Genomic DNA, 24,056 nt, shown 5'->3' with positions numbered 1-24,056 from the left:
CAAAAACTATACAGTAAAATTACTTCATATTTCATAGGTACAGAGTATGGCAAACACTGATTTGATATCTGTTGGTTGTATGAACTACATAATAGAAATGACCAATATATAAACCACTTAAATGCGGCTACTTCTCCTTTAAAATGAAGGGCTTACTTTCAGGTCTTCACATGCAATTTGGTATTACTGCTCTGTCACTAGTATACGAGCACTAAAATCTGACTTGTACGTCTAGTTTAACCAGGTTTAGTCAAACGGCGGCTGGCTTAACTGCAGTGTTAAACGTGTATCCCTCCTCTGCTGCCCTTATTCTTCCTTTTTTCCTCATTCTTCCTCTCACAGCCTTCTGTAGTTGCTGAGCTTTGTGGTAAGTCTCTTTTAATCACTACATATTTAGTTCAGTAACTTTATCTCTCATCTCTGCAGGAGACCTTACCCGGGGATGAAACTGTGGGCTGCTTATATAAATTTGTTCATAACCTACGAAACAGAACTGAATTTGCTTCAGTGCTTACTCACGGAAGCAGATTTTATGTTATTTTAATGAGTCTTAAAGGGAGAAATGGTTCCCTACACCCTACTTTGTGCATTAAAATAATGCTTCCTGGAAACAGAACGTACTTATGTGTAATAAAACAACATTTACACTTTTAAATCCTTTCTAGGAATATTGTATGTGCCTTGTTTTGAAGTAGAAGCTAAAGTTTTATGACAAACATAGTGCCCTATGTAGGGATTAGGCAGCAATTTGGTATAATACAATATAAGAAAAATGCATCTTTTAAAACTAACTAAAATGTTATGTGTAATTTATTTACAGTTTAAACTTCCCTGAAGAGTGCAGTAGTGTAAAGTTACAATGGTAAGTGTTTTATTTATGAGTCTCTTGAAAATTCTGGTGGTTTAATAGCCATCATAATTTACATTTGTGTGCCCTCTGGACCACCTCTACACGGTAATGGTTTGACAGTTACAGTTCATACACAACATTACATAAAAAAATATGAGAAAAATTTGTAGTGTAACAGTGTAAAAAAAAAAAAAAAAAAAAAAAGTGTAACATTATTTCTAAAGGCTTTGCAAACACAGCTAGTTTTACATAATGCAAGTTGTTTCCCTCAATCACAGAAAAGGTGGGATTATGATTCTAGACTGATGGGTATTAAAGAGGTCTAATTAATTATAATCAACATTGCTCTGGTCAGTGCTAATCTAATATTCAGCCAAAAAACAAAAAAAATTCTGATAAAAGTTGACTGGACAGATGCTTGAAATGTTTCAGAGTAGAAGTTTAGTGCTGGGCGGAGGGGCGGTTTCTTTCTGTTTCCCTGAATATGAGCCAAAATATAGAGAGAATAGTTTTTTGTTCCCCTCCCTTTGCCAGAGTGTGCATATGACTCATGACTGTGGGCGGTGTTCCTCAAAGGATGGGTCTCTCTCTCTCTCTCTCTCTCTCTCTCTCTCTCTCTCTCTCTCTCTCTCTCGCTCTCTCTCTCATGTAAGAAAGCAGAGAGGCAGTTGGAGCATAGTCAACTGTCTAAAACCAGATTAGTTTGTTTGTTTAGTTTCATTTGGAACATATCCTAGTATTTTGATTAATACAGATGTTGGTCAGTGTGAAGAGAGTAAGGAAGAGTAAAAGGTGGTGTGTGTTTGACCATACTAAAACAATATAGACAAAGACATTTGAAGAATATTGCACACAAAAAATGCTGTTATTTAAATGAATAAAAATGAACATATTATTGTTGAATTAAACAGGCTTTGAAATAAGTATTGGCACTACTCTGTATATAGTGTAAAAAGCTTAAACTGAAATTTCAGACTAATATCTACCCTGGAAGAACAGAATATTTGGGCTGATCTGGCTTACCGTGCTGAAATGTCGACATTTTGTTAATTGTACTGCATCTGCAAACAACCCTAATTTTTCTAATGCATCTAAGTAGATTCAGTGCCAGCTTCTATATTATATATTCCAGATTTATTTCTTCTACCTCTACATTAAACCACAATCACAAAATTCTTATATTCGTGTATTTGTGTATCAGTTTTACATATCATAAAGCCAACTGTCCTTTGTATTAATTGAATATTTCACAATGTACAGATGAGCACAAATGGTTTTGAGTTAATTGGGACAAAACCATAGCCTAACATTTAAATTAATGTATTTTTCCATCTTCTCTAAAGTCCTTGGTTTTGTTACAACCTCAACAGTGTTTTGTTGGGTGTGTTCTGTTCTGCACTTACTTTAAATCTCTTACATATTTCTTATAGACTGAATTTGCAACTCGAAATTTTAAACGTTTTTAAGCCATCGTGTTTTGCTGTCACTGATAACCACAACAAATATCCAGCTGTGACTAGATAATACTGCAGCCAAGACATCCATTAGTCTCAGACAATACACAGAGCTTTGCACAACCTCAAGTCCTCCAAAACACCCTGATCTCATTAAAATTCTTAATCTATGTGGCATGAGTGTTAGATTCAATCTTGCATTTGATATTCGAGCAAACACTAGACAATTCCAGTCTTCTGAAATAAACATTTTACTCATTAGCATATATTTAGCAGAAACTTTCAGCATTTCAAAATATCATTAACTCATAAATGGTACAACTTTATTATTAATTGCTCAAAATGTGTACAACAAGATGTTAGTTATCAACCCAAGGGTGCGCCATGCAGAATTCTGGTCTCATTACTGCTGCTGGTAATAATAATAATAGTCAATAAAGAAGACAGATCACCACAGTTAATCCCCTTATGCATGTCTCCACTGATGACAAAAAATAGCATTAATAATAAATAGCAATACAGAGGAGATTTAAACCTTTAATTCTATAGTGAGTAACTGTTGTTAAAATGCATCTCTCTCTTTGTCCCTCTCTGTCTCTATCTATCTATAATACACTTTTTTATATTTATTTATTTGTTTATTTTTACACATTATCTTTGGACACTGATATGATTCCAGTTTAACCTATGATTTAAGGAGACAGCCATTGGGACCCATTACTGACCCACCCATTCAAAAACAATACTTGGAACACATTGAGACCTAAAGCCTGATTTTGTTTACTGCAGCCAACATTAGCTTGTATTCCTTTGGTTTGTTGCGTATTTCTTAGGAGACAATATGTGACAATCCAAAGGCATTAAATACTTGGATTAGTTTAAGCCGGGTGCTACAAGTGGTTGTGGTGATGTGTGTGTGTGAGACAGAGAATGTGTTTAATGAGTGTCTGCTATTAAAAAGGAATATGAATGCCCTGGTTGTCTTTGTAGGCTAATCCAAGCCAGTGGGAAAATGAGTGTTTGTGTCTGTGTTTGAATGTACTAATTAGGTCTACCTAATACTGGAACTGCTGTGAATTGTTTTGGTTTCACTTTTTGAACAAATTAAGCAGTTTGGGTATAAAACCCTATCAGATTACAAGACATTAGCACCCATGGAGATAATGCATAACATGCATTACAGCTAAAACTGTGGTGTGGTCCTTACTACCTTTTTTCCAGTTTCAGAGAATATAAATACCCTACACTAATTCGATTGTGCTTTTTTTTTATTTGCCTATTAGTGTTCTAATCCAAATTATAATTTTGCAGAAATTTCTTCCATCGTTACGAAGCTGGTGCCCTTTACTTTGGCTTGGAAGTGTGTATAAGATTACTTTTCATATTGATAATGTGGGTGGGACCATGGTTTGGTGGTTTTCCATACAGTCCAAAAACATGACGGTTAGGTGAACTGGCTTCTCTAATAAGTGTGTGTGTAAATGAATGTCTGTATGTGTGTGAGTGAAAGTGTGCATTCTCAAATATGGATTGGCACGCTACCCTGGGTGAATCCTGAGTGTTTGTTTCGTAGATTGACAAAGGTTCTTTGGTTCATGGCCGAAGCATGATTGGCATGCAGTTCCATTGTCCTGGTCTGTTTGACATAGATAAGATGTTTACCATACCTCAGGAGGTTTTCTTTATCTTTTACGCTATATTTTCCCTTTCACCCACTTGTCTCGTGACTTGGGCCTCACCCCTGATGTAAATCTCACTAACATTTTCATCAAGTCAGGTAGGAAGAATGATGCAACACTGATTACCAGTTACAACCAGTTCTTAAAATCATTAGTTCTTAAAGGGACAGGCAGTTAAAAGTAAGCAGTGTATGTTTCCATATTCACAATGACTTGGAAAAAGTGAGGTATTTGTAATAACTTAAGGTTTTGAATAAAGGTTATGAGGTTATGGCTGCATTCTGGGTTAAACACTCATTTGGCCCATGTGGTTTCAACATTTTTAGTTAGTGCTAGTGGAGTTGTGCTAATACCTGTTTAAATGGACTATGTTTATAACTATATAGTGCTGGAATTAATCAGTTAAGCAGTGCTTTACTGATATGACTAAGTTTTGTTATCAAATTTTTAAATATCAAATAGACATCAGAAGCTAGCAATTTGGGGGCAGAGCTTTCCAACGTTCTGTGTAGCTTTGTTGTTCATTTGAAGCCTATTTTTCATTTCACATTGGTTCTCACCACATTTAATTTAGGTTTCAATGTATTTTACATTGAAACATTGTAGTGAACTCCTTACATTTAAAAGCCCATCTTGTATTGCTATAATAAACATAAGCTGCCATCTGACCCATTTGTGTAGAGACTTAGAATGTCATTAAATTTCTCACAAGCACAAGTTTTTTTTTGCCTTGTTATCAACTATTTTGTTTGTATTCCATTTGTGCATTTTAATAATGTAAGACCTGACTCCACCTGTTAGCAATTTGTTGAGGTGGTTGTAGCATAAAGCCACATTTTTTATGGGTTATGTTAACTATATTTTTGACCATTTATTTCAAGCAATAAACTTGTGACAAGTGCTTTATAAACATGCATGCTATGTTGAGATGCTCCTTTTTTCCCTCTCCTTCAAGCCTGAATATGACAGGAATTCTACTCCACACTGTTACTTGTTAGAAGCTATTTTATTTTACAGTATGTGAAACAGACTATTTTAGATCATTATTTATTTGTGAATTGATTTTTGAATATCTGAAAAAAATTGATTACCCCACCTTCAACACGGGTCAATTTTTATTAAGTAATTTATTTATTTTTTTATTGATGTATTTATTTCACCCACCCCCTTCTTATAACATTTTTCCCCAAGTGGTTAAAGCTATGATATTAATAGTAATATCACTTGAGATTTTTATTATCTTATAGGCAGTATATTATTCAAGTCTGATTATTAGAAATCAGCAGATTATGAAGAATGTGTTAAAGCAAAGAAATACCTAAGACTGAACATTACCAGTAATGTTGTTTTTTCTATCAAGGCTGGAAGAGGAACTGTGAAGGCCCATACAGGGTTCAACGCCAACAATGATGCTGAGACTCTTTTCAAGGCCATGAAAGGACTGGGTAAGTTAGCATGTTTTTTTTTGTTTGTTTGTTTTTTTGGGGGGGATGTTTAATGCATTTTCTACTCTGTTGTTCTCAACCAATCAAAACATAAATTAATAATCAGGTCAGTGGAGCTTAGTCATAGATGAATTAAATGACATTGTTCAATGTTTGTATTATTCTTTAAAGCTGCTGTTTAAACAAGATGAAAAAGAATGGGATTGTCTGCTGGATTACATGAATGTATTTTCACTGATTGCGTGCTGTGGACATATGCATGTTCTATAGAATTTACATACAGTTTGCCAAGCATGGATATTCAACATAGCACTTGCTTGTTCTTTTGTGTCACATCAATAAAATGAGTGCAGAAGTTGTTTAACTTTAATTTTTATTGTCTGTACAGGTACTGATGAGGCAACCATTCTGAAGCTGCTGACCTCACGCAGCAATGCTCAGCGCCAGCAGATCAAGGCAGCCTACAAGACCCTGCATGGCAAGGTAACATCAGGGCGGCATTGGGCATGGCGGGCATGGACACCATATTGGGGACCTCTCCCTGAGCTGGAGCCTCTTAACATCAGTGGCTGCAGTGTAGCATAATAAGGAGGAAAATAAACATCAAAATCTGTTGGCTACATTAGCAATTTGATCATAGGATCTAAAGGAAAACTTCTACATCTAAGTGAGTTATGCATACACACATCATATACAAGCTTCAGTTGATTCATTCATTTATTGAATGACACCACTTGCTGAATTCAGGGTCATGGTGGGTCCGGAGCAATGGCGGATGCTGGTCTTTCAAGGAGGGGAAGCTCAATTTCGGCCTACATCATAAAATGTGTCGGTTTATTTATACGTAAATTCTATCCTTCGTTCCTTTTTAAGAAAATGATCTGTGACCCTGTCGTACCAACAAGGCGTCTTTGCCAGGGACTTGACTAGTGCCCTCTCAATGGCCAGCAGAGCTAGGCTGCTTAAACGCCCTTGGCCCATGTGAAGTGCGTCTGCCTGTGCTCCCACGGATCTTTACACCAAAGGATCGCTGATTCGCTCATTTTGCTGTCAATCATAAAGGGATTCAGCCTCAGACAGATCATCCAATCATCATGCAGAAGCTGAGCGTCTGGGCCAGTCGAGGCCAGCCCACTACCCCATAGACCCCCAGAGACGCTGAGTGTCCAATGGGCGGGACAAAGCCCACCATTTATCCAATGACTCGTCTCGTTTCGCTGCACTTTGCTGCTTCGCTATTGAACTCTGTGGACGCTCAGCATCCTCACTGTTTAAAGCACCGTGCGGGAATGTTTCAGAGCAAAGGGAATGACGTCTTTACCAGTGACAAGGAGCTGATTCTGAACAAAAGTTGAGCGCGTTGTAGTGCATATTTATTCAATGACATGTAAACACAACAGTATATATTTGATCAATTATTTTTTTACATTTTAGGGGAAGCTGAGCTTCCCTTGCAGTCTTAGAGCAATTGCCACTGGTCCGGAGCCTACCCGGAGTCACTGGGCACAAGGCGGGAACACACCCTGGAGGGGGCGTCAGTCCTTCATAGGGCAACACTCACACAATTGAGTTGCCAATCCACCTACCAACATGTGTTTTTGGGCTGTGGGAGGAAACCAGAACACATCAAAGTCCTCACAGACAGTCACCTTGAGCGGGACTTGAACCCACAACCTCCAGGTCCCTGATTACTGGGTAAATAACTTGCACTCAGGTTTCAGATTTTAGAAGGAAAATGTTTTATCGTGACTGTCTGCATTAATTATATCTCTGGTTTGGCTTAAAGCTTAATAAAATAGATTTGTCTGAAAGTGTGAGTGATCAGTGAGAGATGTTTCCACACTGCAGGGAAGACGAGCCCAAATCCCAAATATCTTCCGTAGGGCACAGTCATCATAAAATAACAGTTTGTGATCACAAGTAATATGTTGTATGTTGAACATAATTTTTAGTGAGCTATAAGTTTCAAGTTCCCTGTCAAATTAGCATCTAATTAGGATCAGCATTTTTAGTTTTATTACCTGTAACATGCACTATGTAGGGAGTATGGTGCTATAGTGTTATGAGGATAAATGGGTCAGGGGTCCATGCTTGCATTTATTTATTTTAATTTATTTGAACATCTAAATGAGAATGAAAAGTGTTGACAGAAACAATACAACAATTTGCATATTACAGTTTGAGTTGTCTGTTCGAGTAATGAGTAGGTAATAATTCATTGCTCAGTCAGTGCAAATATACACACAATCATGTGCATGTCCTCTGTTTTATTGCTGACATGCTGGTCCACCCTGTTTACATCAGCCTATGACTTTTATATAGGGTATGCACTTAAGTGTAGGCATTACCAGGCTTGGCATGTTGTTGAAAATGTGACTTGGATAAATTCAGTAGTTTTGTATCGATATCTTTAAGATGAGTCATCGCTGCAAAATCTGAATGAGGCAGATATATATATATAGTGATATATAGTGTCTTGTGTTTTGGGTCTCTTACTGATTCTTTAAAACATTTATTTTGAATCACTTAACTGTGTGGATGATAGCAACTTCCATCATACAAATTTCCTGACACCTTTCTTGTTTTCTCTCTCTCCCTAGGATTTGGTGAGTGATCTGAAATCTGAGCTCGGAGGCAAGTTTGAGACTCTGATTGTGGCACTAATGGAAACACCTGTAATGTTTGATGTGACATCATTGAGGCATGCCATTAAGGTATGTACGCACACACTACTTGTAACGTTGTTAAATTTTATATATATATATATACATATAATCATCCAGGTTCATGTTCTCAGTACCATTCATTATATCAGCTGCCAAAGCAGTTGTAGTGGAAATAGTATGCACACGTTGGCATAAGCACTACATAGCGAGAGTTAATGATAATTCATTATTATTTTATTAATAATTAATTATTTAATTCATTTTGCTAAGCTCCATGTTTGGGAGCCATTAACTAATATGCAGTGTCTTTTGATTAATCATTAATGAATTATGCTCATTGACCCGCTGTGGGTTCTTGACTCTGAAACTGAATCTGAACTAGAAGTTATAATTCCATACAAGAAAGGTGCACACACAAACAAATAACCAAGGACTGGTTTTATCACACAACTGGTTTATTAATTGTAATATCAAATAATGAATATTAATTAGACATTCATATAATGAAATGGATTACAGCGATATATGAGGGAACAGGGAGATTAATATATGAGGGAATTTCTCTATGATAATTATTCCCCTAAGTTCTAAGAAAGGCTTTTGTTTATCCCAGCAAACTTTCAGTACCAACCCATGAGCCATCAGACCATGTGACCTTACGTATCCGGAGATGGACAGGGAGCATGTTGCTGACAGTGCCTTCCGGCACGACTTCCTGGAGAATTGCAGACGCGGGCCTTGTAGGTTGCAGCCACGGGCATTCCTTTTCTCCCGAGGCTTTCATACGCAGCCGTCGGAGCTGGTGGCGTTCTGAAGGTCTCTGTGGGGATTCTTCGTCGTCGCTGATCTGCCGCCTTGTGAGAGAGAGACACGTCCATGCAGGTCTCTCCTGGGCAGGTTTTTCCTCATCTCAGGTCATTCTGAGTGTGCGCGCGGCCTTCTTTTGTCGTCGTTGGTCCAGAGGCGTTGTCGTCCTTTTTAGGTTCAGAGGTCTAAGCTTTCCCTGCTTTGGGTGTGGTGTTGAAATTTCACTAGGGTTAAACTATAGCATTTCTAAATCTATAGTTTCTATCTGGACAACATTAATATAGAAAAATCGGTTCTTTCAGGACCACGAGGGACCCAAGATTGTTGAAGAGAGCCATGAGAGAGCCTACGCCTGCAGAGACGTCTGCAGAGCAGGGGAGTTCTCTGACTACCCTATCTGAGAAGCATTGTCTGCTGGAAGCAGGAGAGAGACGTTCTTCGGAAAAACGTCTCCCTCTCCAAAATTCTCTAAGAGTGTGTCTCAGAGGAGTGTTAAAAAGATTGAGCTCTTAGTGTGGTGTGTGACTGGCTTTTGCCAGAGTTTAGAAAACCCGCTTTTACTTCTGATTGGATAAGATTGGAGCCTCTCTTGCTCCTGATTGGCTGCTTCCTGTACGTTGGTAGTGACATCACATACAATTTAGGACCCAGAACAAGACCAAGGCTTGTAGACCCTTTGAATGAGTCTCCAAGATTTGCAATTTAAAAGATTATATGTTAACCCAAAGTAATATCATTAAGACAACCATGTTCTGCATAATTTTTAACCAACTACACACATAGTATGTGGCTACCTTGGTTTTACATAAATTCATATAAAACAAAATTGATTTTAAAAACATCTAAATTAATTCCACCCGGTTTGATTGTCTAAATGGAATTAATTTCAAACAGTTGTGCCCATATACAACTTGTTTTCCATGTAAGAACTTTGGGATGTTTGCGTCTTTTAGATTTAACAGTCTTTAAAAAGGTGTAAGAGGACATGGAATAAAGGTGGGTCTTTGCGTCTCTCTGCATTTTGCCAAGATTCTTTTCTTGACCCTGGGGGTCCTGGGGTCATAAAAAAGGGTCCTTGGAGAGGTTTACGAGCCTGCTCTCTGTTATCTGAAATTCCATCTGGCATCTCTGGAGATGTCTCTGAACTAAGAGAGGTCCTTCAGCATATTAAGATAACTTTGGCATATTATGTCCCCAAAAAGTATAATATCTTTTATTAAAATTAATAATCTGTTCATCTCCACTACACAGTTGCCATTCCCTCCCAAGCTTGTTGATCAGTCCAATTCTTTTATCGGTATTTTGAGAAGAAGCAGTAGCTGGCTTGACATGTCTCAGAAGTATTATGTGCTTGCATTAGTATTCCCAGATTAGTGAGATTGTGGGGAATTTCAAAAAATATTTAAATCAACCTAATACACAGTTTTTTTGTTTTGTTTTCTTTAGGGAGCAGGCACTGATGAGAAGGTTTTGATTGAGATCCTGGCATCTCGAACTCAAGCTGAGATTCGAGAGATTATCAAGGTCTATAAGCAGGGTAAGTGTTTTTTGCCTGTGTATTGGTGCAGAAATTATGTTAAACGTTATTTGTGTAATTGCTTTGAAGATAATGATGATAAAGGGAGTGATTGAAGGTGTGTGTGTGTGTTTTATAGAGTATGAGCATAACCTGGAGGAAGATGTGGCTGGTGAAACTAGTGGTCACTTCAAGAGGATGCTGGTCATTCTGCTACAGGTAATGTTAGTGTCATGTGGTTTGACCACTTTATTGTAAACACCTATGTTGTCGCTTCACCAAATGAAGAGGGTAGTTTTCGACCACAGAGCTGATTATGGTGAGTGTGGTGGAAAATTATGACAGAAATAAGAAAGCTGAGTCTCTGAGTCGTTATCAAATGAGAGAACATTTTTTTTAATGGAGAGAAATGCTACGCATAGCACCATTTCCTCTCTCTCTCTCTCTCTGACCCGCTTAACAAACTGCATCTTTATACCTGTGGCTCTCTACCTCTGATTACCATAGCTCTCATTTCTTTACCTTATATGGCTATGTGCCAAGTTACCATTATTACTTTTTACACATTCCATTTGCTTTCTTTGCACATAAATTGCATTCTAATGCATTCTGTTCTCAGCATGACTCCATACAATATATTTCACCTTTTACAATGCACTCTGTGCACCCCCTCTATTCAGTTGGTCTCGGTGGTCTGGAGACAAAAGCACTTTCCGTTCAATCAAGTCTCGATATGCTGTTATTTGAAACACATGCACAAGTCTGCTGTTTCACAGAGAATTAGGAATAAAAAAATTTCAGTTACACAAGCATACATGGTAAGTGTTGATTAAAAATACCTCTATTGATTATGAATCATTTCAATAAACAAATTCCATCGCATGAGTTACTTTCGGATTTGAACCACTCCAAATGGAGCAGTGGATATGACCTGAACACAAATGCATCTGATACACTTGTGAGCCCTGCAAACTGCAAAAAAAGGTCAACCAAACAAATATCTGGTCATGGGTGGTTCTGTGATCAGAAACTAATCAATGATGAATGGAGTAGAATGTGACTGAATTATGCATTACAACAGATGGGTGATAGTTTGTAACAGTACAACTTTTATGGTGGCGCTATAACGTAAACTATATGTCCAAACATTAGTGACAACCCCTTGTAATGTGGAAAACACCGCCCCCCCAAATATACAGTTGTGCTCAAAAGTTTTTTTTGTATTTTTTTCCAGAGAATATGAACTTTTTTCCATTTTTGGTTAGTGGTTGGGTGAAGCCATTTATTGTCAAACATTGTAGATGAACTGTATAAAACTGGAAAGGGATACAAAGAGATATCCAAGGAATTGATAATGCCAGTCAGCAGTGTTCAAACTGTGATTAACAAATAGAAAATAAGGGGCTCTGTAAAAACCAAACCATGGTCAGGTAGACCAACAAAAATTATGGCCACAACTGCCAGGAAAGTTGTTCAGGCCGCAAAGAAAAACCCACAAATAACATCAGCTGAAATACAGGACAGTCGAGTTGCCAGAAGTAAGCCATTACTGCGCAAATGCCACAAAATATCTCGCATACAATATGCCAAATAGCACAGAGACAAGCCTCAAAACTTCTGGAACAAGGTAATTTGGAGTGATGAGACCAAAATCGAACTTTTTGGCCACAACCATAAACGTTACATTTGGAGAGGTGTCAACAAAGTCTATGATGAAAGGAACACCATTCCTACTGTAAAATTTGGAGGTAGATTACTGATGTTTTGGGGATGTGTGAACTACAAAGGCACATGAAACTGAGTCAAAGTTGAAGGAAAGCTAAATGCAGCACGTTATTACCAAATACTGGAGGCAAATTTGCACTCTTCAGCCCAGAAACTGCGCATGGGATGTACTTGGACGTTCCAACATGACAACGATCCAAACACAAGGCCAAGGCGACCTGTCATTGGCTACAGCAGAACAAAGTGAAGGTCCTGGAGGGGCCATCTCAGTCTCCTGACCTCAATAGTGTTGAGCCACCCTGAGGAAATCTCAAGCGTGCAGTTCATGCAAGACAGCCCAGTAATTTACAGGAACTGGAGGCTTTTTGCCAAGAAGAATGGGCAGATTTACCATCTGAAAAAATAACAGGCCTCATTCATAACTACCACAAAAGACTTCAAGCTATCATTGATGTTAGAGGGGGCAATACACAATATTAAGAACTGGGGTAAGTGAACTTTTGATCAGGGTAATTTGGATGGTTTTGGTTGTCATTATGATTTTAAAAAGAGGTCGACCATAAATGGCTTCACCCAACTGCTAACCATGAGTGGAAATTTCTTGTGTGTGTTATCATTCATATTCTCTGACAAAAGGCCAAGAAAGCAAAATCCTGCCTGGGCATGTAAACTTTTGAGCACAACTGTACACACATCCACACAATACTGGTGTACAAGCTGCGAGACAGAGAATTGTAACTGAGAAGGAGCTATTATTATGTAAATGATTTGATGATAAACAATTAAATACAGAATTATTCTCTTTACAAAACTCTCAACAAGTTGTTTCCATTTCAAAAATATATTTCTAAGATATGAATTCGGCTTTTTCGGTTTGCAAACTCATTTCCTTAATTTCACACCATATAGAAGTTGTTTATGTAAAAAAGGGAGACAAACTCCATATTAATACCCTTCATATCAGAATTCTTCAGATTGCATGACAAGAGTGAGTTAGTGTGCTATGACCCTTTCTGTTTTAAATTTAAAAATCACACAGCAAACCATTAAATCAGTGTTAAATATTGCTTTAAATTCTTGCTTATGCTTCTCATTACTAGTGGGTTCATGAGTCATAAAGTTCACCCTGTATTATTCTCCGTCTTTACCCTCTTGTATATTTGTATATAGGTGTCACCTTATTAGGGATGAGTAGCCTTTTCCTTTATTATCCACAAGATTTGTTTTGTTTATTTTCTGATATAGACAGTGAATAATATGTTCTCAATTTTCCTTTTGTTTTTTAAAAGCTAGGGACGAGAGTTTGTGAAGAGTATTATCTGGATTTTGTTTATTGTTTTAAGTATTAGCTCATGATGAAGCTGTAAACTGCGTCATGTCACAACTCAATGTTGTGCACAAACAGATGTTTTGTGCTAATCTACTGTTCTTTTCATTTTTCGTGGTGACCCTATTACAGTTCCTTAGGCTCAGTCCTGTTAATTTGTACTAAAAACAGCTAGTAAACCAACAGCATTTCTTTTAACAGAAGTCTAAAATACACGAAGACAAGAAAAAGCAGAAGCAACAGAGAAAAGAGCAGCAAATCAGGAGTTAATCAGGAGCTAAAACCATAGAGTCATAGAGTCCATAACACAGGATCTTCTGTACAATTGACGATTAAGATGAAGCAGTTACAGAAAATAAATGAAAGAAGAGTTTTAAGATTGTATTTTTAATATTGTTGTTTTTGTTTTAGGCCAGCAGGCAGCAGGGTGTTCAAGAGGCCACCATCCAGAGTGATGCTCAGGTAGGTTATGTTTGTTCATGTATGAAATTAATGGTTGAAGTTGAATGTAAAGAACTTTCAGACACATACACATGTGTGAGACAATTGGGAGTTGGAAACTGCACTGCCTTTCACGTGTCAAAGTAGGGTTTGTCTTACTCTATTCCAGAGTGTGGACTATGCGAGTAACTTGATTGTGTTAACTCAGAGTTCACCAAATCATGGAATTTTACATTTCAGATTTGGAGATCAATAAGAGTGAGTGTCCGTTATTATGACACCTTGTTCTAACGCGAACAAGGTCCTGGGGTTATGTATCGTATTTCCTGACCACCAGGGGCTGAGCTTACCAAGTGAATGATCCCTTACTGTGCCAACTACACACCGAGATTTTGAATACCAATCTGTCATAGGTGACCTGGCGAGTCACATGAGTCCTATACCATCTCACGAGTCCCGCCAGAATTCACTCTTCCTTCTCACCTTCTCTGACCTCCAGCCCTGCAGCATTCTTGCTGGAGCTACGATATCTCATCCTCCAAGGGCTGGAAAGCATTTATTTCCTGTGGTTTCTTTCAATTGCAGGTAAGTATTCTGCGTTGTTCCTTGACCACGAAGTTGGCTCCTCATCGCTTGCATCTTCGAGCAGAGTTAAGAGTTATTTTTTTCTTAATGAGAGATATATTAATTTATTGCCGGTGTTGAGCAGAGAAAAGCCATGCATTAGTTCGCCAAGTCGGTTCTGCGATATTCTCCTCTTTCTTACTAGCGCTGAAAAGAGTGTGAAGCCGATTTTCTCTCTTTCGGGAGTTGGAGTAGAATTTTCCCTCCTCGCTCACCAAAGCTGAGCAGACAGCAAGGCTGCATCACTCCCACAGTACAGCTTCCTCGCTACGTTGTTACAGCTCCTCGCTCACCAGTGCAGTGGGTGAACTAAGGTCTGTACACAGTGAAGTGGATTAATAGGGGCAGCCGCTGCTCACCTATTACCTCCCTACCTTCTGCTGAACTATTCTTTGTTCTCTTAGACTTTTAGCGTGAGTTATGTTTTCTGGTAAGAGCTGCACGCAGTGTCTTATTGCTCTGGAACCACTTGATGGCCATACATCGTGCACATCATGCCTGGGTCTGGAGCACCTCCGTGAGGCCCTAACGGACCCCTGTTCCCCTTGGTCTGAGGGTCAACCAGCACAAAAGTCGATTAAACCCCTTACAAGAGACTACATTTATAGGGATGAACCTGAATTCCAGGACCATGAGAGCCTCATTGCCAGCAGAAAGGGTTTGAGTCATTCGGTCTTCAATCCTTCAATTGCAGCTAGGAAAGAAGGTCACATTTCATTACTTACTCCATCTTCAGGGGAGACTGACAGTGGCGGTAACCCAGGTGGTAACGCTAGGGATGTTGCATGTCCGAGAATTTCAGATGTGGTTGCAGGAACTCTGGTAAGATCCAGTGCGCCACAGACTTTGTGTGAGAGTGTCTCAGGGCCCTTCATCCGTGGATCTCAGAGGAAAGTTTGTTCTCTGGTGTACCGATGGGAGCTGTCCCTTCGCGTCAGGAGGTGGTGATTACAGACGCAGCTACTGCCGGTTGAGGCGGGACGTGGCGACACAGGTGGACACAAAGTACCTGGTTGGATGCTGTGGCTCAAGAGCACATCAATCTTCTCGAGCTGAGACCTGTGCGATTGGCACTTCAGTTTTTCCTCCCTGTTTTGCAGGGCCGTCATATTCTTGTGCACTCAGACAACCTGTCGACAGTATATCACATAAATCATTACTCGGGACAATGGCGTCTTCATCCAGAGGTAATTTCCATCATTTCGGGGTAGCACAAGTAGACCTGTTTGCTTCAGAAGCCACAATGCATTGTCCCCTGTGGTTTTCAGAGTTGAAGCAGAGCAGTCCACTGAGCCAAGATGCCTTGGCTCACAGCTGGCCACGGACTCGGCTTTATTTTCCCTACATTCCTGCTTATTCCAACCCTGTCCAGAAGGAGAACCACAGAGTGTTATTAGTAGCTCCACGGTGGCCCCTTTTTCCTTGGTTTTCCCTGGTGATGTCCTTAGTACAAGGAAGCCTGTGGCAACCCCCTTGGAGGAAGGACCTGCTGTCCCAGCTTGGGGGCGAGATCTGGCACCCCCATCCGGAGAGACTTCAAATTTGAATCTGCTAGGTTGGAATATATGTACTAAAAGTGTTTATTCTACGATTTTGAATGTACATGCTCCATCCACTCGTATGCTGTATGAAGGTAGATGGAGGGCATTTGTACTATGGTGTAGTGAGCAGAAGATTGAACCGGCCCGGTCGAGACTATTCTCTGTTTTCTTCAGTCTCTACTGGAGGCGGGGAAGTCTCCTTCTACGATCAAGGTCTATGTAGCTGACCTGGGAAGTTCTCTGCCTCTTTTCGGGGGTGTGTTACTGGATTCTCATAAATAGGTTGTGGCCTTTTTGAAGGGAGCGAGAAGACTGTGTCCACCTTATATCTTCCCCCCCGTGAGATCTTACGTTATTGGACTCTCTATGTTGTCCTCTTTTTGAGCCCGCTGGTGTGGAGTCCTTCAGATGGTTGTCCCTTAAGACTGCCTTTCTTGTTGCAGTGGCAACTGCTAAGCGCATTGGCGAATTTCATGCTTTGTCAGTCAGCCTTACATGTCCTTAGTGGGGTATTGACAACTTATCAGCGACTCTAAGGCTTAACCCAGCCTTTTTACCTAAGGGTTTGGCCCTGGAGTTTGTCAATAAATCCATTAAATTGGCAGCTTATACAGATGAGACTGATATGATGTGTCATATGTTGTGTCCTGTTCAGGCATTGTGTCGCTATGTTCAGGCCACTGAAAGAATTCGACAGACTGACCAGCTATTTGTCTGCTCCGCCGGCTCCAAGTTGGGCCTTCCTCTTTCAAAACAGAGGCTTTCTCACTGGGTGGTGGAGGTCATCCAGTGGGCTTATCGGAGCTCTGGTCGTTCCATGCCTTCCTTCATTACAGCTCACTCTGTCAGAAGTGTGGCAACATCTTAGGCTGCCTTACAAGAGGTATCTTTGGTGGAAGTTCAGACCCACAAAGATAGGTTTGTTTCACCATTGGGATGCACAGTTACTGCAACAGTGCCATCAATCACTGTGGGGATATGGTGTTCATACTGTAACAATGGAAGGACAGCACTGAGTACTAAGGGACACCAGTAGAGACAGTAAGTGAAAGGGTCAAAACACTTTCTACTATTTCCTTTTTATTTACTGCAATATGCATTTGATCCCACTTGAATTGCCCCTAGATTAAGAAAACCCTATGAAGAACAGCATATGTAAAATCAAGAAAGATATTTTAATTGCATATTAAACCTTATTTTGTCAAATGGTGAATTGAAAGACTTTTTTCAAAATCCATTTGTGGAAGTGCCACTCTCTACACTCTTTTCCAGTCAAATCTGTGGTGAATCCTCCTATCTGTACTCTACTGTACAGTTTTTAAAAAGTTAAATGTGAATGCATTTCTCTTAGCATCAACAGACTAAATCTTGTACTAGATTGTGATTAACAAAATATTAGTCCACTTTTCTGGAAATGAAATCTCTGGATATGCCATTCCAGGATTAGTCAAATGGCAATTTAGGTTTCAGTAAAAAAAAATTAAAATAGCTTTGTGTAATACCCCACTCTGCTTTCACCTACCACTGTAACATGGCAGAAAATATAACTTGCCTAGTTCAAACATATAAAACTAATATATATGGTTAATTAAGAGACTTTTCTTACCTACAGTATATAATGGAACCATGTGCAGCTGTCATAATATTATTTATTTATTTATTTATGTTTGGTAGGCTCTCTTTAATGCAGGAGAAAAAAAGTTTGGAACTGATGAGGATCAGTTCATTACTATTTTGGGGAACCGCAGTCCTGAACACCTTAGGAGAGGTAAGTTACTTAATCATATATATTTATTCCTAAAGATATGAGGTAAATTAATTAGCACAGTGTGTCTTATACATAATGATATCATATCATGTTTATTTTGACCCAGGGTAAACCAAGTCTCTAATTGGAGAAACATTTGCCTATATATGCATTTTAATACTTGATGAAAGTCTACATAAAATTTGCCAGCATTTACCACCTTTCCTTAATTAGATATTACTTTTGACATCCTTCATAAATCCTGTGTAATCTTAATTTACATCATCATTAATCATGAAGGTAGTACTATGTCCCTTTTGTAGTAGTAAAAGACAGTGTCTTTATTCTTTTTACTGATTATTTATTGTTTATTTGAATAGTCTGGCTCCAGTAATCCAGCTCCTCACTCATTGTGTTTTCATTGAATTACACTAAAATGGACTCTACACTACAATACACTAACCCTAAGCATAACCTCTCATGTGGGCAAAGTTGCCACAAACAATACAAAACACAATATATTACCAGCACACACAAACTGTACCACACTGAAACCTTCAGAGACTGAAATACAGACTGGGTAAAAGCACCACACATCTGCAAAGAGCACTTATTTTAGTAGATTTGATCTGCATTTTTAATTAACATCCAATAGAAGGGAAGATTAAGTGCACATCTAGTGCCTTTTCGAAGCAAAGGTATATTTTTAAAGAGAAAAATACATTTACAATAAAATGAATGCATTTCTGTAGCATTCTGTATCACAATGAATTTAATCACAAGTCTATATTCCATGAGTCTATTTGTATTTGTTTTACTTTCTGCATGTTTGCTGTTTGCTGAGCAAGCTCTTACTCTAAAAGTGTTCTGAAGTTTTGAGCAACTTCATTCCATACTCAGAAGTACTTTCTGTCCTGCAGAGACTGTATAGGGCTTGAGGCTGCTAAGAAACTCTTTACATTATACATGTTGTTGTGTACTGTAAATAATTTTGTTATCATTTGTCCGCTATGTGGCCTTCCATGTGGTATTTTTTTTTTTTTTTGTGAAATGACATGGACCGAGCTATCTCCTTATGACCACCCTTGTGGTCTACATTTTAAACAGCAGTCCTACTACATCTATAACATGTAGATTAGACCAGTGATAGATACTGTTTCTGAAGAGACCATACTTTCTGTGACTCCGTAATAATAATAATAACTCCTTCCATTACATTTATAGGTCTGAGTTGCTTCACTAATTTCTAAATTTTAGTAAGGGTAAGGCCCCCATTGTTCACAGGTTGTGTTCCACTTTTGCAGTGTTTGATGCCTTTAAGAAGCTCTCTGGATTTGAGATAGAGCAAAGCATTGAGAGAGAAACCTCTGGAGGCCTTCAACATGTGCTGCTGGCTGTGGGTAAGAAATGCACAAACATTTTCTCTCAAAAGTTACACCCGTTAAGACATTAAGATTAATTCAGCTGTGTTGAATATGGTGTCCAACAGTGATGTTGTCTCTTTCTTTCTCTCATTCTCTTTCCTTGTCTTTCACAGTGAAGTGTGCCAGGAGTGTTCCTGCCTATTTTGCTGAGTGTCTGTACAAATCCTTGAAAGTAAGAGTTTCAGAAATGCTGATGAATGCTCTGTGGTGCTAAAAGTATGTTGGATTGACAACAGGTTGGATGTGTTATTCAGTGTGCTACATTGGTCATTATTCAGTTCAGGTTTTTTTCACCCCCCACTTTTCTTTATAAAGTTTTTATAATCAGACTGAACACAGTGGTAAGAATTTCAGTTCTTTTACATGGCTATATTGGTAAGTAAGTCAATTTTATAGTACATTTAAAATCAAAGTGCTTTACAAAATTAAATATTAATTTAGTGCTAATTACTAACATATGCTTGTAATATATTATATACTGCTTATTATAAATAAAATTCCACTAGTGATGTCAAAGCTAGTAGAGTAGTGAAAAAGCAAGATATCTGTGGGTGGGACAAACAATGTTCTATAATTCAGGGTTTTTCAAACCTTAGGTCACAAGTTTAAAAAAAATTGTTGAAATTTTGAAATTTAACAGGCACATAAATCCATAATAGACATTTATGCAAACTCCCAATTGTGCAAGCTTGGCGTTATACTGCAACCCAGACTGTGTAGTCAACCCAGCTGATGCTGTTTGAAACTTTATGGGTAAATCCCATTTCTTATCTTACTCCTAGATCTTGTTTTCAAGTGTCGTCCTTGAAACAGAGTTACAGCACAGCAATTAAAATCTTCTAAGAAACAGCACAACCTTTTAAGAGCCGGATGCATGTTGACGTAGCTATGTATCGGTCTGCAGTGATATCAGAGGAGATCTGCTGGAAATTAACTGGAACTAGAAATTAACTAGATACCTACTGAGATATCAGCATACTTACTAGTGATGTTTTATGATTGTTATGAAGAAATGGGTAATAATGCACTAAAGCAAATAAGATAATATAGTTATTATAGTTTTTTAAAAAGGAAAATAATTATTTTTTTTAGTTTATTTCCCAACAAGAACTGAGACCTCTTACCTCTAAGCAAAATGTAGAAAATGGGATTTCACATCTACATATTAACAAAAAATTGAGGCACATGTCATGCTAAGTATTTGATTATATGTTGATGTGTTATTGCAATAGATTTATTTGCACAGTGTAAAGCCCTACTGTTTCTTCAGGGAGCAGGGACTGATGATGCAACCCTGATAAGGATCATGGTTTCACGCAGTGAGATTGACCTGCTGGATATACGTGCAGCATTCAGGAAGTCATTTGCAACTTCTCTGCACAAAATGATTCAGGTACTCATCCTTAACATATACCACATTTAAGATAAAGCACACTTCATGTGATCATGCATTTTTACACATGCTGAGACAACATGGGTAATATATTACAAAAAACCCCATTTCCAAGAAAGTTGGGATGATGTGCCAAATGTAAATAAATCTCAGTGAAATGATGTGGACATAACTGAAACCCTACTATTTAATTGTAAATTGTATGAAGACAACATTTAAAATGTTGATACTGATCAATTTTGTTATTTGGGGAAAAAAATTGGGGTTGTTTTTTTTTAGGCCAATAATACATCACCAAAAAAATGTTGGAACAGGGCAATAAATGACAAATGGTAAATATGTATAATGCTACAAAAAAGAAAACAATGAAAAAAAAAAATCATAGGCAACAGGTCCGTGACATGATTGGGATTAAAAACATTATCTCAGAGGATGTGTCTTTTAGATGTAAAGATAGGGGAGGTTTATCACTCTGTGAAAGACTGCACCAGCAAATAATGAAAGTACTTAAGAATTTTTCTCAACATAAAAATAGCAAAGAACCTGAGGATTTGGAGAATCCAGAGAAACCTCTACAAGGAAGGGACAAGGACGAAACCACTATTCAGGCCCTCAGGTGGCACTGTATTTAAAAACAGACCTCTTGTAGTGTAAATTTCTGTCATTTTCATTCATTCATTCATTATCTGTAACCGCTTATCCAGTTCAGGGTCGCGGTGGGTCCAGAGCCTCCCTGGAATCATTGGGTGCAAGGTGGAAATACACACTGGAGGGGGCGCCAGTCCTTCACAGGACAACACAGACATACACACACACAGTCACACACACTGACACCTACGGACACTTTTGAGTTGCCAATCCACCTACCAACGTGTGCTTTTGCATGGTTTGTGCATCCTTGTATTCTGTGTTTTATTTTTCCCTTTTTTGGAAGTGGAGTTTGTACAAGTAGATGTAGTTGTTCATTACTCCACATAATGTAGGGGGCATATTAGTTTGATATTTTGAGTGCTTTCATGCTCCACATATATAATCTTTTGCTTTCTTTCTCTCTCTCTTTCAGAATGACACCTCTGGTGACTATTGTAAGACCCTGCTCCTGTTGTGTGGTGGTGATGATGCTTAACTCCAATCATCTCCCAGATCTCTACTACACAAACTTGCATTGCTCAGAATTTTGAGTTACGACCAAATCTGTAATTGGATAATAAACTTGTCTATGAGAGGGGCAATTGTTGTTGTTGTTGTTTTAATATTAATTACAAAGGATATGAAATTCTAAATATTAATTCTTTGTACATGCCACTAATTGCAATAACTACAACTAATAGCATTGTTTTAATAATTAACTTAGATGAAGGCTATTTTGATCATGGGAGTTTTATATGCTTATCAGTACTTGTGTAAGTCTGTAGTTTGTTAACTGTGACTGGTTATAAAAGGAGAATTCAAGATTTAAGTTGCTATATCTAATAGGCAAACTGTGCTATGTAAATGAGAGCTCAGATAATTTATGTAATTTCTTGTACTGCTTTAATGCAATAAAATTAATAATAAAATCTGATGTGTCACTCATTTATTGTGTTATACTGTGGTTTTCACTAAACTTTTATGACCTTTTTGCTGGTGTTATAATATACAGGATAAAATGTAATATCTTATGCCAATTTATTAAAGGTTCACATACGTCAACGGTCAGCAACCAGCTACACGTAACACTGAAGGTTACTCATTAGCCTCAGCCACTGCATCGCTAGCATTTCATGGGGTTCATGAGGTAGACGCCTCCCCTATTCAATGTTTTGCTCTGGCCCCCAGTGTCCAACTGCAAGTGAAGGCGTTTCTGTAAATCAAGGATGCCCACTTACCTTTCATTGGCAGATATGTCGGCAAAATGGCTTCTCATTGGTGGAGACAATTTAAACTAACCCTAGCACCATTAAAATGTTTAGTGCATACCTTCCCGAACCTATTTAACTGAATCCGGTACCTTTCTCAACGGCAGATGTGTAATTGAGTTCAGTCGCTTATTAAAAGAAATCCACTCTCCCTAAACTGTGTGAACTGGAGAGTTAAAGTGCTCACCTCGGTGAAGCTGGCCACTCATATGAAGAGAAACAGAATAAGAACGGGTCCTTTCGCTAGTGCTGGTACCATTTTTGAAGAATTAGACATTATCTTATTACCTGTTATATAAGGCAGCCCCTCATTAGTGGCAAAATCGCTCCAAAGTGGTCTCATTTGTTAGTGCCTAGTTTGTGCCGTTAAAATAAATATTTTCTTTACTGAGACAGGGTTGGCCCAATCATAATAGGATAAATAGCCGCGACTCAGATGTGTCTGATTTGTGGAGGTTTATTTGAGAAGACCTGCGGCTGTAACTGATGCCAATGGAGCTTCTGCAAAGTATTAAATAAAGGGTCTGAATACTGTTATGAATATGAGATTTAAGTTTTTGGTTTTAAGTGATTTTTGGAAAGTCTTTAATATAAATTTTCATTGCCAACTCCAATCCTTTGGTGTCCCACTATCACAAGAAATAAGGGTCAAGGCTAAAGGCTTGCATAGGCTTCCTTTTAGACATTAAACCAGCAACATCTGACCAAATTAAAACAATCTATATGAATTCTGGTTCATTAAAAAAAAATAATTTCTAAACAGATATGTTTTTGATCCTGAGATTTGGTTCTGTGTGTCATTATTTTAGCAACCCCAGCCTTGTAATGGTCAAACTCAATAACTGATGATTCATACATTTATTTCCTTTAACTTCAGAATTCACCGTGAGAGCTAAATTAAACAGAGGGTTCACAATTACAGTCTGGATAAACCATAAATAACATTACCTTGTTCGCCATTCAGCTAGGTGCTATTTTTGCAGTTTTTTGAGAGCCTTCCAGCAGCCTTTTGTCCGCTACCAACTTTTGCGCTATGGTGAAGCAGCACTCACCAAAATAAGAGTCTTTATTTTTTACATGAATACCCAAAAAATAAAAACTGAGATGATTTAGGAACTTAAACAGAAATAAGTTTTTGAAGATCCTTTACACTCCCACAAAATCACGAATGCAATACACAGTGAACCTTTTCCAGTCATGAGTGATTTCTATAGTTTAAGGAGCCTTATGAGCCATGTCTTACATATGATTTGAAATATAAGCCACATCTTACTGTTAGAACTAAACTTTAGACTTAACAATATGATGAGTGTTGAAATATTTTGGGAAGCAATCCTTTAGTCAGTCTCCAGCAACAGTACAACTACTGATGGTGCGGTTAGTCACTCACCATTCTTGTTTAACTTCTTAACCCAGTTGCATTTTAACTCTTCTTACAAGGCCATTTTCATCAATAGTGGTCTCCAATACCCTACCCAATTGCCAGTCATTTCTAGACAAATTATCATCTTTCATAATC

At 38.2% G+C, this 24,056-nt stretch overlaps 1 protein-coding gene across 1 annotated transcript; it reads left to right on the top strand.

The window, feature by feature from the left end:
* The first annotated feature begins 248 nt into the window (after positions 1–248).
* Positions 249–22,167, top strand: LOC136683001 (annexin A5-like). The gene is made up of 13 exons (XM_066658962.1): positions 249–367; positions 821–862; positions 5,344–5,428; positions 5,817–5,911; positions 8,029–8,142; positions 10,348–10,438; positions 10,557–10,636; positions 13,881–13,931; positions 17,750–17,843; positions 19,127–19,222; positions 19,360–19,418; positions 20,517–20,639; positions 21,703–22,167. The coding sequence occupies exons 2-13, from the start codon at positions 860–862 to the stop codon at positions 21,763–21,765; spliced, it is 954 nt and encodes a 317-aa protein (XP_066515059.1). The 5' UTR covers positions 249–367; positions 821–859; the 3' UTR covers positions 21,766–22,167.
* The last annotated feature ends 1,889 nt before the right edge of the window (positions 22,168–24,056 follow it).

Source organism: Hoplias malabaricus, chromosome 2, assembly GCF_029633855.1.
Source record: "Hoplias malabaricus isolate fHopMal1 chromosome 2, fHopMal1.hap1, whole genome shotgun sequence".
Classification (NCBI taxonomy): Eukaryota; Metazoa; Chordata; class Actinopteri; order Characiformes; family Erythrinidae; genus Hoplias; species Hoplias malabaricus.
The sequence above is the reverse complement of the archived record's forward strand: the minus strand, read 5'-3'. Positions and strand labels throughout refer to the sequence as shown.

Excerpts from the sequence above, each read along its gene's own strand:
- LOC136683001 (XM_066658962.1), top strand. Across the intron at positions 13,932-17,749 it reads CCATCCAGAGTGATGCTCAG|GCTCTCTTTAATGCAGGAGA; the intron begins GTAGGTTATGTT and ends TATGTTTGGTAG. Across the intron at positions 19,419-20,516 it reads GTCTGTACAAATCCTTGAAA|GGAGCAGGGACTGATGATGC; the intron begins GTAAGAGTTTCA and ends CTGTTTCTTCAG.